The sequence below is a fragment of the Rhinolophus hipposideros genome (genome assembly GCF_964194185.1).
Source record: "Rhinolophus hipposideros genome assembly, chromosome: 21".
Lineage (NCBI taxonomy): Eukaryota > Metazoa > Chordata > Mammalia > Chiroptera > Rhinolophidae > Rhinolophus > Rhinolophus hipposideros.
This window is the reverse complement of record NC_138067.1, coordinates 46,815,952-46,832,518: the sequence shown is the minus strand read 5'-3', so window position 1 is coordinate 46,832,518 and position 16,567 is coordinate 46,815,952. Positions and strand designations below refer to the sequence as shown.

Genomic DNA, 16,567 nt, shown 5'->3' with positions numbered 1-16,567 from the left:
AGCGGGGAGACGGGGCTCAACCGGCTCACGACCCGTCGAGGACTGAGCCTGCTAAACGGAGAATTGCCGTCGTTGGACGACAGGATGTCGAGACAAAAATAAAGACGAGGTCAACTCAGACGATTGGTGGCGACGTTAGACGACAAAGCAAGGCCTTTCAGCTGAGACTCCGGGTGGAGGTTGAAGAGAGCGAAACCGGAAATAAGCAACTACAACTCCCGGGAGGCGTAGCGGCGGCGTCCCGGATGCTTGGCCGTGAAGTCTGATGGGACGGGTAGTTTTGCGAACGACTTAGCCCAAAGGTTTGCGAGGTTGAAAGCTCTCAGGCCTGGGACGCCGGGAGCCGGGGAGATATGGAACTGGAGCAGAGAGAGGGGTAAGCGGTTTGGGGGAAAATTGCCAATCCCAAAAGACATTGCGGCTGCATGACATACAACTATCCGCGCTTTACCCTGAGGGCTGATGGGGATTGTAGTTCATGCAACTGTTTTGGCTTAGAACTCTTAGGGACTGGGGTCTGTACTCGAGCATCCTGCGGGAGGAGGCTAGGGATCTAGAGGTTGGAGGCCTGGGGCCTTGAACTTCCCTGGATCCTCGGGGAGGTAGAGTCTGGGGGCTTGGACTTCTGGACCTGAGGGAGGAGGGCCTGGGGACCCGGACTCGCGGGTCTGAGGGAGGAGGGGCCGGGGGCAGAGGCGTGAGGCTCCCTGAGCTCCCCGACCCTACAGGACCATGGCAGCCGTGGGCTTTGAAGAGTTCTCAGCGCCGCCAGGGTCGGAGCTGGCGCTGCCTCCGCTGTTTGGTGGTCACATCTTGGAGAGCGAGCTTGAAACAGAAGTGGAGTTCGTGTCCGGGGGTCTGGGCGGCTCGGGGCTCCGGGAGCGAGACGAAGAGGAAGAGGCAGCCCGGGGCCGGCGGCGGCGCCAGCGGGAACTACACCGCAGGAAGTATCAGGCGCTGGGCCGGCGCTGCCGGGAGATCGAGCAGGTAGGTGAGTGCGGGTTCCCGTTGTGGGGGTCCCCTGGCCTAAATTTCCACCCCTCCCAGTCTGTGCCTGTCCTTATGCCCAGCCTTGTTTAGTTGAAGGAGTCATTTATTCATTCATTATTCACTTATTCCGCACCTGTTAAGCCTCAGGCCCTGCAAGGCACCTGGAGAGCTGTCTTCTCTAGGAGCTTCCCGAACAGCCCAGATCAGCTCGCTGATGCCTCACAGGCGCCTCTCCTACTCCCCACCGATTACAGGTCAAAGCCCAAGCTCTTCAGGCCTCCCATAACTCTGACATCAGCCACTCCTCACTCCTATCCATTCTGCCTCTTGAATCTCCCTGGATCCTTCTCCCCTCCATCGGGTTCTCTCTACTGAACCACTGCACTCCTTGGTGAGAATAAGGATGGAGCAGTAGGCAGGGCTGGCCCAGGTCTTGAAAGGCCATGAACACCAGGACATGAAATCTGGATTTTTTGTGTGTGCTGAGCGGGAGCTAATGAAAGGTTTCAAACAGGGCAGGGACCTGGATCAGGTCTGGATATTTGAACAACTCTGAACTTGGTTGCATTCGTTTGCTAGGGCTGCTGTGACTGAGCAGCACAAACTGGGTGGCTAAGTAACAACAAATGCACTGTCTGTCAGTCCTGGAGGCTGGAAGTCCGAGATCAGGGTGTCCGCGGCATTGGTCCTCCTGAGGGTGATGAGGAAGAATCTGCTACATACATGCTTTTCTCCCAACCTCTGCTGGTCTGCTGGCAACCTGTGGTGTTCCGTGTCAGTGTCCCATTTCCCCCCTTTTATAAGGACACCAGTCATGTTGGATTAGGGCCCACCCTCATGACCTCATTTAACTTGATTCCCTCTGTGAAGACCCTATGTCCAAATAAGGTCACATTCTGAGGTCCTGGGAGTTCGGACCCAACACACCTTTTTGGGGGGACACCATTCAACCCATAACAGTGGTGCTGGGGATTCTGGAAGGGGGAGGCTGGTGTAGCGGTTCAGTCAGGAGTCCAGGAGATGGAGAGGAGGGAGAGTTAGAGAACTAAGGAAGTGATGTTTGAGACGAGTCTTAAGATGAGTAGGAGCATCAGGCTGACTGGAGGGAAGGTGCATGCAGGACTCTGGGTATGAGAGGTGTCTGGTTGGACGGGATGTTGGAGGGCCTGAGGGGAAATGGCTTTGAAGGCAGGCTGAGGGCTGTGGGCACAGTGGGGGTGCTTTGAGCAGGGTTGGCTCCAGGTGTTATAGTTCCCTGAACCTGCACCAAAACCGAACCTCCGCAGGGCCTGTGGCCAGCAGCTCCTCTCCTCAGTCCTCCCAGCATAGGGAGTGGCAGTTACCAAGATGTTCTTAGCAGTGCTATTTGTAACTTAGTTTATATATGTATATATGTGTATATGTATGGAGATAGATAATATGGAGGTAAATCAAATCCAATGCTATTTAGGCCAGATACTGTGTGTCTATTACTGGATGGCTTTGGCTCACCCCAACCCCCATCCTTCAGCTCACCCCAGACTCTCTTCTCTCATCTCTTCCTCTGGTGGGTGAGACAGACAGCACACTGAGTTCAGGGATGGGATATAAAGCAATGAGTGTCATGAGGAAAATGGAGCTGAGGGGAGTGGATGGTGGGTGGGGTCCTGGCTTGGGAGCCATGCAGATGGGTGTCACCATTTAGTGGGAGGTCTGGGTGCACTCCCTGGAATTAGACAGGAGGTACAGCCCCTTATGGGCCATGAGATGGTCTTTCGCCTCGCTCCCTGGTCAACAGCAAGGGCTCCACTCACTGTCTGTTGGGGGTACGAGCAGGGTCCAGCTGACTTGTGCCCTCTCACTTCCTGCAGGTGAACGAGAGGGTCCTGAACAGGCTCCATCAGGTACAGAGGATAACACGGAGACTGCAGCAAGAGCGCAGGTAACCCCTCGCATGCCCGCTCTGGGCCCGCGTGCCCTTCTCCCAAATCTTGTTTGTACCCCTCTGCCATTTCTCCACCACCTTCCCCCTCTGCTAGGCTGTCAGGAGGAGGCAGGGCCAGAGAGGGTGGGGCGTGAGGCCAGCAGGGACCAGGAGTGGAATTGGGTCTTGCTGGAAAGAGTTGGTTCTGGTTCTGGTGGGAGCGTGTGTACTCCCTTTGCATGGGACGTGCAGCAAATGAAGCATGAATCTTAGAGTCACAGACTTTCTTGCACTGTTTTCCTGTACGACTCTGAGCAAGCGACATCCCCTCTCTTAGCCCTAAGGGTAACACCAGAGTTGCAAAGATGCTGAGGGAGCTCTCAGGATGAGCTCAGCTCTGTGCCTCCAGCTCAGGTCACCATGACCAGGACGGGGCGTGAGCTCTGCGGCCAGTCTGCCCAGGATCTGACACTGATGCTGCGTCTCGCGGCGTCCCCGTCATGGCAAAACGGGGGGAACAGGCCTTATGCTGTAGGGCTCCATGGTGATGTACTGAGAATGATCTAATCGTAGAGACAGGCAAGAGACTGGTGGTTGCTGGGGCAGGGGAATGGGGAGTTGTTTAATGGGGACAAAGGTTCACTTTGGAAAGATACGAAAGTTCTGTAGATGGATGGTGTGATGGCTGCACAACAGTGTGGATATACTTAATACCACTGAACTGTACACTTCACAATGGTTACATCAGTAAATATTATGATATGTATATCTTACCACAATTTTTTAAAAAAATAAGTGTTTTTCAAAAGCAAAAAAAAATGAATAAAATGAAATGAAAGACAGGCCACATCACTCCTCTGCTCAAAACCCTGCAGGGGTCGCACCTGATTCAGAGTAAGAGTTAACATTCCTACACCAACCAACCAGGCCCTATGTCAGATGGCCCATCACACCAGTCTCCTCAGCCTAGACATGCACTGGCCTCAGGGCCTTTGCACTTGCTGTTCCTTCCGCCAAAAACTTCCTGCCACTCTCTCACCTTCCCAGTGAGGCCTTCCCCACCGTCCTTTTTAAGTCCCAATCAGGCACTATCCATCTTCCTTCCTACTTTGTGACCTATTAGGATTTGCTGATTTGCTGGCTCACCAGTAGCATTCAATCTATTAGAGCTTAAAACAAAAATCCAAAAGCTTTTAGAAGCAGGGACGGAGACAGAGAAGACGGCATCAATAAGAGGTGAGGGCTCCTGGAGTGCTTCGCACACCTCTCTCTCAACTTTCGGTTACTGATCAAGGTAGTAACTTACACTTGAACATTTACTGAGCCAGTAGCCCACTGAGACCTTTGGAGACATCTAGTTGCAGTGTCATCAGTAGTCAGCTCAGTCACGGTCCATCTCCTGTTGACAAACAGAAAACTGAGGTGCATAGGTCACCTCGTCTTACCCAAAGTCCCACTGGCTGGTCAAGTGCTTGGCACCTGGGTCTGTCAGACCCTGGAGCTTGGAAACTCCTGGGTCAAGGACACTTTGGCTTCAAAGGGAGTCAGAGCTGGGCTGTCAAGGGCTCCTTTCCTGGACCTCCAGATCAAGGTGTCCCCTGGCAGCTTCTCTCCCTCTGGGCGCAGGTTCCTCATGAGAGTGCTGGACTCCTACGGTGATGACTACCGCGCCAGCCAGTTCACTATTGTGCTGGAGGTGAGAATGGAGTCTCCAGGGGGCTGGGTGAGTGTCCTGGGTGAGCCCAGGACACAGCCTTCACCTGCCTCCTGTCTCCCTACCAGGACGAGGGCAGCCAGGGCACAGATGCCCCCACCCCAGGCAATACTGAGAACGAGCCTCCAGAGAAAGAGGGGCTGTCCCCGCCCAGAAGGACACCTGCACTCCCAGAACCCAGCAGCCCAGCCCCCGGTGAGGGGCCCAGTGGGCGGAAAAGGCGGCGAGCGCCCAGGGAAGGACGCCGAGCAGGAGCTGTGCTGACTGCAGAACTGGCCCCTGTGCAGGTGGGAGAGGCCTGGAGCCCCCAGGCTGGGGAGAGGTGGGCTTCACAGCAGGCGGGGGGCAGACTAGGAAAGCTGGAGAGAGGCAGGAAAGCAGGAAAGGTTGGAGAAGGTTGGGTTGGGCAGGGAAGGAGAAAGAGTTGGAAAACGCCAGTAAGGCTTGGGTGGAAAGGAGGACGGAAGACCCGGAGGAGCTGTGGGGAGGAGAAGGAAGGATGGAGAAGATGGGTAGAAGAGATGTGGGTAAAATGAGAAGCTGGAGACCGTGGATCTGGGGTCTCGGAGACACGCGCTAAGACACACACTGGAGGCTCTCTGGCCTGGGAGAGCAGGAACAGGGCCGAGGGCCTTCTGTAGATCCCAGGCCTACTCACACCTCGCTCTTCTCTCCCCAGATTAAGGTCGAGGAAGACTTTGGCTTCGAAACGGACGAGGCCCTGGACTCGGGTTGGGTTTCTCGGGGGCCAGACAAACTACTGCCCTACCCCACCCTAGCCAGCCCTCCCTTTGACTGACCCCCCCCCAATAAACTGACCCCACATTTGCCTTGGCCACTGTCTGCTGCTCCCACCTCTAATCACACACACCCTCAGACTCAGGGGTTGGTTTTCACATTTTTATTGGGGGCCACGGCTGGGGGCCTCCTCCCTGTCAGTGGAGCCGCTCACAGTTTCTTCAGCCACTCCAAACTTGGGCCCTGGGGGTCTTGGGGGTGACTGGGTATATCGGGCATGTTCCCATCATCCCGGACAGGTACTGTGGGACAGGAGGGGGCCACTGAGACCAGCACATCTCCAGGGACCCACAGAGAAGCGCTGGTCTATCAGTTACATTCAAAGAGGGAAATGGGACCCCAGGGGAGAGAGAAGACAGGAGAGTAAGAGTCAGAGATGCAGACCTAGAGACTTGGGAAACCAGAGAGGTTGATGCAGAAAGGAGACTCTGAGAAAAAGATCCAACAGAGATAAGGAAACAGGACAGAGACCTGGAGAGCTCGAGACCCAGAAAGACAAAAATCCAGAAAGCAACAGTGATGGGAACCCAGAAAGGGAACGAAATCTGGAACCACAACAGAAATAGTGCAAAAAATCAACAGGAAGTGAATTTTACAGCATGTGAATTACATCTCCCCCCCAAAAATCCAGATGGCCCTGCAGAATCTCAGATCCCTGCCAAGGAAAGACCTGCCCACCATTACCCTCCCCAGCCCCACAGGCCCTGCTGGTCCTGCCCAGGCCCCCACTCACCTGGGTAGTTGTAGGGTGTGACCTGGTTGATCCTGGCAGCGTACTTGGTGTAGGGGCTGAGGGGGGGCAGAATTATAGCTGTGGAGAGAAACAGGTGAGGACCAGAAGCTGAACCTTGGCAAAGTGGGGGGGATCAAGTGCATGGGGGAGGGAAGCAGGAGGTACAGCACCTCCAGGAGGCCCCTTGACACACTAGGACCCCCATTTGTCAGAAGTGTTTGTAACTTTTTGGAGGTAGGGCTGGGAGCCAAGCACTTTCGGATATGTGGGACCTAGAGGGCACAGAGGAGGGAAGAAGTGTGGGTGGCCATGGAGCATACTGGAGGGTACTTCTTGCGAATGTAACAAATGGTTACAAACTGAGGGAAAGGGTTGTACAAGGAACAATCCGAGAAATTACAGTCCATCCATGGTGGGAGCCAGGAGACCAGGGGTGTGGGGTAGGGCACATAAAGGAATGTTCTAAGCTGGCAGTGTCTGATAGAAATATAAGAGTCACACAGGTACTTTTACATTTTCTAACAGCCATGTCACAGTTAGAACATGCAAATTAATTTTTAAAATATATTTAACCTGGCATATCCCAAACATCATTTCAACATATCAGCATGAGAAAAACTAAAGTATTTTATTTAATTTTTTTGGCATATTAAAGTCTTTGAAATCTGGTGTGTACTTTACATAAGTGTAACATGTACCACCTCAATTCATACTGGCCCCATTTCAAGTGCTCAGTGGCCAATGTGTCCCATGGCTGCCGTATGGAACAACTGTGTTCTAAGAACCTTACTAAACTAATAATTGTCACCCCAATAAACTTGAATAAAAACAAACAAAAACTTAACATGTGCCCTGCCGACCAGTGGTATTGACACGACCTGGGAACTTACTAGAAATGCATCATTCCAGGCTCCAGCCCTACTGAATCAGAGCCTGCATTTTAACAAGACACCCCCCCACGCCCACCCCAGTGCACATTCAAATATGAGTAATCCTGTCCTAAAGCCGTTTTCAATAAGGGTGGCACACTTAGAATCACTGGGGGATTTTCACAAGATACAAATTCCTCGGTCACAACCTCCCCCCCCCCCCCAACTCAACTCAATCTGCTGGGGAGTGATGGTGAGAGGGGGTAGGAATCGGACATTGTCATCATTCTTATGGCTCAGGTGTTTTCAACGCACAGCCAGAGTTCAGAACCTCTCCTCGTGGGGTTATGGACCTCGGGTGGGTACGTATGGGGTGGGGTGGGGTGGGATGGTGAAGGGGTCATAATATTAAGAATGGGGGTAGGCAAAGGCACGTCGTGGGGGTGGACACACTGGTGGGTACACAGAATGTTGAGGGCACCGACGAGGCGTTGGGACAGAACGCGAATGGGGGGCAATGGGAACTCGCGGGCGGGTGGAGGAGGTAAGGCCGGGAAGTCGGTTGGGGTGATGCACTTTCGCGCTCACGCACCGAGGCCCCCGATGGTGAAGGATGCGACCAGCACCGGCTCCTTGGCCCAGGCATTCTTGAAGAAGGCAGCGAGTCCTGGAGGGGTGAGCCGGCATGGTCACCTCTGCAGGGATGTCCCCGCTGACCTCTAACCATCTCACGCCACCCTTGCCCTGGAGGAACCCTCTCGTGACTCCTGCATCTCCCTCCGGCCCCGACCCCACCGCCTCCCCTGGGGTTCCGCCGCGCCCTACACCCGCACCGCCCGGGATTCCGCCCGGCTCATCGCGCCTGCGGCGACCTCACTTACTCCCGGCCATCTTGGTCTCGGCGACAGCCGTAGCGGCAGTGGCGCGGAGCACCCTGGGTATTGTGGTCCGTGCGCGCAGAGGCGCCGCTGAGTCCGCGCATGCGCACTAGTTCAGAACAGTGGTCCAAGGCGATGGCCAGCACTCTGGAAGTTGTGGTTTCTGCATGACAGGCTCCGATGAGTCCGCGCGTGCGCACTGGCGCAGGACAGAAGTCGGAGGCGGCTGCGGGAAAGGAGGCAGCGCTGCAGCTTTAAGTGCAAGCCTGTCTTGGCATCCCTGCCTTCGCCCTCTTTTGTCTCTCAGACTGGAAGTCGCTCCGGAAGAGTGACTTCCAGTCCTCCTGCTGCAACCTACCGGAGGCGGAATGCAATAGTCCTCATTTCACAATTTACTTATGAAAGCCCATTTTACAGAGAGAGAAACGGAGTCTGGGAGAGGACGAATGACTAATCTATCATTTGAGGTTGCAGCTCAAAATCAGCTCGTCCTGGAAGCCCTGACTCGTATAGCAGAAGGGGTAGGGGCCTTCTGTGGACAATTACAGTGCTCTATGGGACCTCCATTATCACGCACATTGCTTTTTTTTTTTTTTTTTTTAAGAAGAATAGTGTGTTGGATTCTTCTGGGAAAGATCTAATTTAATGATGTAAGAATGAGAAGGTAGAATTGTTGGTGCGATATCTTTTTTTTTTTTTTTTAAGATTTTGTTGGGGAAGGGGAACAGGACTTTATTGGGGAACAGTGTGTACTTCCAGGCCTTTTTTCCAAGTGAAGTTGTTGTCCTTTCAATCTTAGTTGTGGAGGGTGCCGTTCAGCTTCAAGTTGTTGTCCTTTCAGTCTTAGTTGTGGAGGGCGCAACTCAGCTCCAGGTCCAGTTGCCATTCCTAGTTGCAGGGGGCGCAGCCCACCATCCCTTGTGGGAGTCGAACTGGCAACCTTGTGGTTGAGAGGACGTGCTCCAACGAATTGAGCCAGCCGGGAGCTCAGCGGCAGCTCAGCTCAAGGTGCTGCTGTGTTCAATCTTAGTTACAGGGGGCAGAGCCCACCATCTCTTGAGGGGCTCGAGGAGTTGAACCCGAAACCTTGTGGTTGAGAGCCCACTGGCCCATGTGGGAATCGAACCAGCAGCCTTTGGAATTAGGAGCGTGGAGCTCTAACTGCCTGAGCCACCAGGCGGGCCCTTTTTTTTTTTTCTTAAAGACCTGGTCCAGATGTGCCTTTCCATCAGACTGGAAGCTGCTTGAGGACAGTAATGGGATCTGAGTCCTCTCTATGGCCCCAAAATCATGCAGCGGGGTCTGACACATAATAGGTGCTACTTTTTAAAAAAAGTTTAATTAATGAACACAATTGGTTATGACTGCCCCAATCCCAAGTTTCTCCACATGGGGCTGTGACAGTCAACCAGGGGCCCTCACCTCGCTCCTCCCTTCCCTAAACAGGACTCTGCCTCTGACAGGCTGATGTTGCCTCACTTCCTGGAAGGCGAGGGAGCAGGGTTGAGCCTTGGCTCCTGCTTCACTCCAGCCAACCTGCCCACTATGGCCCTGCTGTTGATCCTCCAGCTGCTGACCTTCTGTGAGCCACCCAACCCCTTCTGCTTGGGTCCCTGGGGTGCAGAGAGACAGGCCCTGGGGACCCAGACACCTAAAGAGGTGGGGAGGGAGCAAGGGACAGGACTACTGGGTCTCCCTGAGGGTGGGTGCAGGATGATCAGGGAGCACCACCTAAGGGTTCAGAACTCTAGGCCAGAATAACAGGACAGGACTGGAGCCCAGACCTCTGGGCCTAAAAGAAGAGAACACAGGGGCCCTGAATTCCTGGAAGAAGAGGAAGATGGAGGCAGGATTCTCCAGCTCTTGAGGCAGGAGAGGGCTAGATGACCTGAACCCCTGGGGACCAGGAGTGTAGAGTCCCAGATTCAGAGGGCCTGGGGGCTTATTAAGAGATTCCTGGGGTGCCAATGACACAGGGCTGGAAGCAGCCTAGGGCTTTACCAAGACTGAGCCCCCTCAACCTTCTTCAGGGCCACTATGTCACACAGACATCACTCCGACTGGTGAGTAACAACTCCCATCCACTCTCCTGTATGTTGCTGACATCCCATTTCCAACTACTCAGGTTTTATTTTGGTGCCCACCCTCACCCCAGATTTCTTTATTTCCTTCCCTCCCCTTCCTTTATTTCTTTCCTTCTGTCCTCACTCCCTTTAGTGACCAGTATAGGTGAGCAGAGAAGACCATGAACTTTGTGGAGCTAAAGAGGCCTAAGCTGGAACCCCAGTTTCACAATCGTATTTATGAACTTGAAAAAACTATTGCATGCTAAGTTTCAGTTTCCTTCTCTGTGAAATGGGCTGTTGTGAGGATTTAATAAAACTCACATGTGAAAAACCCATGGCTCAGAACTTGGCATAGTGCAGGACTCAAGAGATAGGATTTCTGGCAATGCTAATCATTCCCCCTTTGAAAAGGTCCTCCATCCTAAGATGTCCCTGGGTTACTCTCCAGGTTTTCTGATGGGTGAGACCTCCCCTTTCTCTCAACCTCCCTGCACTACACTCAGACTTCAAATAAGAACCATTAACACCTTAGCTATGAATTTATTTTAAATTACTATTTTTAAATGACAAAGCTAATATATATTCATGGTTTTAAAAATTCAATCATTGCCAAAGGACATATAACAGCCTCTCTTTCCCCCTTCCTCATCTTCCTTAAATAATCTCTGAATCCTTACAAAAATTTTCCAAGCATTCAGACATGTATTTATGTACTTCTTGGTTTTCTTGCCAAGGCAAGATTGATATTTAGTGACTCACACTGTTCTGCATCTTACATTTTTCACTTTACAATCTCTCGGAGATATTTCCAGGTCGTTTAGTTATCTCTACTTTTCTCTCTCTCGTTCTCTTTTTAAATGCTGTTCAGCATTTGCCACTGTGTGGCCAAGTTCTAGTTTATATAACCCTCTTAATGTATATTTAGGTTGTTTCCAATTTCCCTCCTCACAACCAGTGCTGCCCTGTATGAGTTTTTTTTGCACATCTATGTGCCTTCATTTAGGGTACAGCAATGGAAATATCAGGTCGTTGGTGTAGCTAGATAGAAACTGAAAAACTGCCTTCTCAAAAGGTGCACTGAAGTGCCTGTTTCACTACATCTTCTTTCAAGCAGAATGTTAACCATTGTTTGAATTTTTGACTACCTGATAGTCAAAAATATCATTTTTTTTTTTTTTTTGCTACTAGGATTGAACAATCCTTCCCACCCTCACCAAATGTGTTTTGGTTAATTGGACATCTTTTTCTGTGAATTGCCTAGTCATATGTTTTGCCCACCTTTCATTTGGGTTGGCCCTAGGATTTCTTCCTATACTCTTAATCTATGTGATTTATGAATAAGTAATTTCTGCCAGTGCTGTCATTTGTCTTCTAGACTCATTTATTTGTCTTTTCTCATACACAATTTGAAAATGTTGAAGGGGTCAAATTTAATAACCTTGTCCGGTCTGAATTTTTCATTTTATATTTTAAGACAGCCTTCTCTACCCTCAAGAGAAATATATTTTCCTATATTTTCTTCGAATACTTTTATAGTTAAAAAACACACGCATGTGGTTCTTTAATTAATCTGGAATTTGTTTGGGGGAAGGTTATGAGATAGAAATCTAACATTTCCCCCCCAACAGATATTAATAGCAAGTTTGGCAACTATTGAACTATGTTGGATATGTTACAAATATTCTGGAGAGCAATTTAAAATCACAGATTTCTGGGACCCAACTGTAGCTGGTTTTGACAAAGCCCACTGGGGGTTCAGCGCCTCCCCTATTTTACAAAGAGGGGAACTGAAGCTAAGAGGCAGTGATTGCCCCCACGTGATTCTCCTCCCGCCCAGCTTCCCTTTCATTTACTTGGGCTCCCAGGAAGCCTGAGGACCCAGGCCACCCGTTTATTCAGTCCCCCCAGCCTCATACCCCAAGCCGCAGCTGGGGGCTCAGCCAGCTGCAATTGTGACCCCCGGGGTCAACGTGACTTTGAGGTGCCGGGCACCCCAACGTGCCTGGAGGTTTGCCCTCTTCAAATCTGGAGAGATCGCCCCTGTGCTGTACCGGGATGTGTCTGTGGAGCTGGCTGAGTTCTTCCTGGAGGAGGTGACTCCTGCCCAGGGGGGCAGTTATCGCTGCTGTTACCGGAATGCAGGCTGGGCACCGGGTGTCTGGTCCCACCCCAGTGATGCCCTGGAACTGCTGGTGACAGGTGAGGTCCTAGGGGAGAGGGAGGAGAAGGGACACAGGAGTGGGATGAGGGAAGGGGGAAGAGGGACAGAAATAGAGACGTACAGAGACAGTCTTGTACGATGACACACAGGAGGGAGCGTCGGAGGGGGGGGGGGAAACGGAGGCTCAAGGCGGCGCCCACGCTGGTTCCCATCCACCCTCCTCGCAGATAAGCTGCCGCGCCCGTCGCTGGTGGCGCTGCCCAGTCCGGTGGTGGCGCCCGGCGACCACGTGAGCCTGCGCTGCGCGGGCCGCCTGCGGAACATGAGCTTCGTGCTGTACCGCGTGGGCGAGGCGGCTCCGCTGCAGTACCACGACTCCACGCAGCCCTGGGCCGACTTCCCGCTGCCTGGAGCCCGCGCCCCGGGCACCTACAGCTGCTACTACCACACGCCCGCTGCCCCCTACGTACTGTCGCAGCGCAGCGAGCCACTGGTCATCAGCTCGGACGGTGAGGGGCCTCGCCACCCCCAACCCTCCTCCCTCAGACCCCGGACTCAAGACTCCCCCTCCCATCGACCCTCTCAGTTTTGGGGGGGTTGGGTCCCTAACTCACACTGGAATTTAGAGACCCGCAGGGCGGGACCGAGACTTCCGGTTGGGGAGCTGACCGCCTCTGTCCCCTCCTGGACCCGCAGGCTCGGGCTCCTGGGACTACACCCTGGGCAACCTCATCCGCCTGGGGCTGGCCGGCCTCATCCTGCTCTCGCTAGCCACGCTGGTTGTTTCGGACTGGCGCACCGGTCGTGGCGCCCCGGCGGCGTCTGAGCCCGAGCTCCGGAGGACTGGATCTGGACGCCTGCAGTGCGGCGCGGAGCCTTTCCAGAGAGGCAAAGAAGAGGCAGGGACCTGGGGGTGGCCTGGCCCTTCCAGGAGCCCCACAGCCCTTCTGCCCGTCTGAGCCCAGCTTCCTGAGTCGTAATAACCTTTGTACCATGCGCTCTCTCTTCCTCTGGGTCATTTTTTCAGGACCTTCCAGGTCAGTGGAAGGTGATATTAATGCTGAAGGCTTCCTAGCCCAAAGACCTGAATTCGAATACCAGTGCTGCTGCTCACTCACTGTGGGATATTAAGAAAGTGACCTTCCCCAAGCCTCACTTGCCTTGGCTGTAAAATGGGCACACTGGTAAATGCTCAATAAATGTTAGCAACTGTATAACAGTAACTTCTAGCAAAGTCTCAGGACCTGAATGAAATTCTTTCTTTCCCCATTGCACATGCTTCAGCTCACCTTTTAAGCAACTTATTGGGATTCTCTTCAGGACATTACTGCTTGGTCACCAAGCAACCTCTAAAACGCCTCCTCAAATCTTTCCCAAAGATAAACCAAGTAGAAGTTCTTCCCTAATTACAGCTTCATTTGTGCGCACGGTTTTCCTTGAACTATCATTTTCATTAAGCTGGGATCTGTGGCCTTGGCTGCCCTCACAATTGTGCTAAAAATAACACAAACCATTCCACCTGGCAGCCTGTCGGTTCTCCTTGTCTTGTTTTTCTTCCTGGAAGGCCTGGCTCCATGCACAGTTTCCTTCGTGTTTATTCATTTCAGTTCTGTTTTTATCTGGCAAATGCTGATGCCTTTCTCATCCACATACACATACTTTCCATCTCTAAGCACTTTTTTTTATCACTCAACGCTCACTCATGTGTTCCTTTCTTGACTTATGCCTAATTTTGCTGGAACACACATATTCTTCTCTTTTTATTAAATTCTCAAACTTCCTGGTTCCCCTCTTCCTATTTTATGGAGAACAGGATGGCTTCCAGTTTTTGGACTGCCCCAGCTCCCTTCCCCACTAGTTGGGTGCTGTGAGTAATCTACAGACCTTCCTGAGTTTTCACTGCAAAACGGGAAACTACACATATCTGCCATGTCAGTTCTAGAGAGACTTTAATGAGATAACTTGTCCCCAACACGTGAAAAGAGATGGCTTAAATCAGCAACTTTAACTTTGTACTCTCTTTTTGGGGGAGATGACAGAGTAAGAAGCAAAGTTCACACCACAACCCTGTACATACATCCATTTCTATCTATAAACTAAAATTCAAGTTCCATGAAACAATTTTTACTTCTAGATGGATGCATATTGATATATTCTATTTTATTAAAAAATGCTGCCTTCTTTGATGTGATGACCCCCATCCCGTGCCTAACACACACATGCACACACCCGATTTGCAGAAGGAAAAGCAATATTTGGTGGTGTGTGTTTTTATTTCAGAAACTGACCCAAACCAGGACTTGTATAAAGATTGGGAAATTTATAATATGGGTAGACAGTATAGAATGACGTTATTTCAACACCCAGTTCTCTTAGTGTGCAAGATTCGGGTATTCAAGTATGAGGTTAATCAGAACTGAATTTTAAAGTCAAATTAGCCACCTGTGTGCACTAACTTGCTGGAGAGATGGGAGAGGGAAGAGACTCTGAGCGGAACTTTCTGGGTTTGTAATTGGTACCAACGTGGGACCCTGGTGGAATATATCCAGGGCAATTTCCCCTGGCACACATGGGTGTGGGAAATCAAGGGAAGGGAAGAGGGGGCCCAGGTTATAAAGAGTGAACCAGTTCTGGATGGGCCTGCAAAGTCATCAAATGCAGTCTGCCCACTTTACAGGTGGGAAAATGGTGGAATAGAGAGGGGACATGAAGTTCCCTCAAAGTTATATGACGTCAGTGCCACACCAGGGAGGCTGACTGCGAGTTTGTACTTCAACTTGGCTCCATCTATTTATTCACATTCAATAACTCATTCAACCCCTCATTTCTTTACTCTTTCATTCATTCTGTCATCCATCCATTTCTTCATTGACTTTCACCCTTATTTCTTTCTATGTCATGACCTTATCTATGCAACATATCAAAAAATAGCAGTGTACCCAGAGACCAGCACAAGGCTTGGTAGAGACAAGTGTTCAGTGAATGCTTATTAAGTGACTAGTAGTCATAATATGAATTTCACTGTCTACCATTGATCATGTCTCCATGCCAGTCACTTTGCCAGATGATGCACATATGTTATTCCAAATCACCACCAACAGCCCTCTAAGACACATAACAGAGTTTAACCTGGGACTTTAACCTCACAGAGAGTCTTTGTGGTTAGACTGTTGGGCTTCTTCTTCCCCCTGTGGCTGCCTCTTAAAAACAACCATCTCGTCCATTTTGTTGAGTCCAGACTTGTGGGCTTTACCGGCTTTAGTCTCCTGTCTCACTTTTAAATGAGGAAGACAATGGGGAATGTTTAACATTTAACAATTGCAAAGCAATTTATGTTTTCTGAGGTGGTGGCCGGGTGGCTCAGTTGGTTAGAGCACAGTCTCTGAACAACAGGGTTGCCAGTTCGATTCCCACATGGGCCAGTGAGCTGTGCCCTCCACAACTAGACTGAAGGACAACAACTTGGAGCTGATGGGCCCTGGAGAAACACACTGTTCCCCAATATTCCCCAATAAAAATTAAAAATAAATTATGTTTCTTGAGGTAATGGCTCCTTTATTATTTATCACTCATAAAGGCTCAGAGTTCCCGAGATGTCCATAATGAGATTGTGACACATCTGTCCTGTCTTGCCTCGTTAACTGCTCGCCCTTCAGGTGTCACATTATATGCTGTTTGCTCTGCAAAGTCTTTCCCAACCCATTTGTGCTTCCCTAGTGCATTATCACAACCCAACTGAGTACTCATCGTACTGTGCATTCTGAGACTCTTTCTCCCAGACCAAGCCGCAAGCTCCTCCCAAGGGACCAGGCTGTCTTATCTCTCCATCCCCAGGGCCTGGCACATAGGTCTTTGGAAAACATGCCGAGTGTGACTGGATGAGCTCGTCATGCGGAAGATTACTTAAAGAAGCTCTGTACTTTTGCCCTTCTACAGTGGGCAGAGTGATGGTTCCCTCTGATGTCCCAATTTCTGGAACCTGTGAACATGTTATACATGGCAAAAGGGATTTCACAAATGTGATTAAGTTGAGATTTAGGAGGCAGGGATTATTTGGGTGTGTTCAATGCAATCACAAGGATCCTTGTAAGAGGGACGCACAAGGATCAGACGCAGTGAAGGCGATGTGAGGGTGGAAGCTGAGGCCAGAGGGACGCAGGGCCTCCGGCCAAGAAATGCAGGCAGCCTCGAGAAGCTGGGAAAGAAAAGGAATTGGATTCTCCTCTAAGGCCTCCAAAAAACGAACAAACAAAAAAACCAGCCTGCCAACCCAGTTTGGACTTCTGCAGAACAGAAAAATAAAAAAATTGTGGTGTTTCAGGCCACTTAGTTTGTGACAACTTGTTCTGACAGTCATAGAAAAATGAATATTTTAGCTTCAATTGGATCCCCCTCTTATCTTCACAAATCCTGCCATCGTCACCCTTATGTCTTCCATTTTTGTTCCTGTACCCG

General features: G+C 51.0%; 3 protein-coding genes across 3 annotated transcripts in view; 2 read left to right on the top strand and 1 right to left on the bottom strand.

Annotated features, from left to right (window-relative positions):
• The first annotated feature begins 44 nt into the window (after positions 1–44).
• On the top strand, positions 45–5,537 carry TFPT (TCF3 fusion partner). The gene is made up of 6 exons (XM_081030633.1): positions 45–376; positions 729–987; positions 2,841–2,911; positions 4,520–4,589; positions 4,676–4,894; positions 5,287–5,537. The coding sequence occupies exons 1-6, from the start codon at positions 354–356 to the stop codon at positions 5,404–5,406; spliced, it is 762 nt and encodes a 253-aa protein (XP_080886759.1). The 5' UTR covers positions 45–353; the 3' UTR covers positions 5,407–5,537.
• The window catches only part of NDUFA3 (NADH:ubiquinone oxidoreductase subunit A3), a 30,415-nt gene continuing 19,341 nt past the window's right edge, over positions 5,494–16,567 (bottom strand). Inside the window, exons 4-8 of the mRNA XM_081030651.1 lie at positions 12,003–12,158; positions 7,889–8,111; positions 7,600–7,674; positions 6,139–6,216; positions 5,494–5,647 (exon numbers count right to left, since the gene is read on the bottom strand). Coding sequence (XP_080886777.1) covers positions 5,556–5,647; positions 6,139–6,216; positions 7,600–7,674; positions 7,889–7,898 — 255 coding nt within the window. The 5' untranslated portion in view covers positions 7,899–8,111; positions 12,003–12,158 and the 3' untranslated portion in view covers positions 5,494–5,555. The remainder of the gene's footprint in view (positions 5,648–6,138; positions 6,217–7,599; positions 7,675–7,888; positions 8,112–12,002; positions 12,159–16,567) is intronic.
• On the top strand, positions 6,233–13,372 carry OSCAR (osteoclast associated Ig-like receptor). The gene is made up of 6 exons (XM_081030632.1): positions 6,233–7,369; positions 9,332–9,467; positions 9,916–9,948; positions 11,851–12,150; positions 12,340–12,621; positions 12,809–13,372. Exons 1-6 carry the CDS (start codon positions 7,355–7,357, stop codon positions 13,069–13,071), a joined length of 1,029 nt encoding a protein of 342 aa, XP_080886758.1. The 5' UTR covers positions 6,233–7,354; the 3' UTR covers positions 13,072–13,372.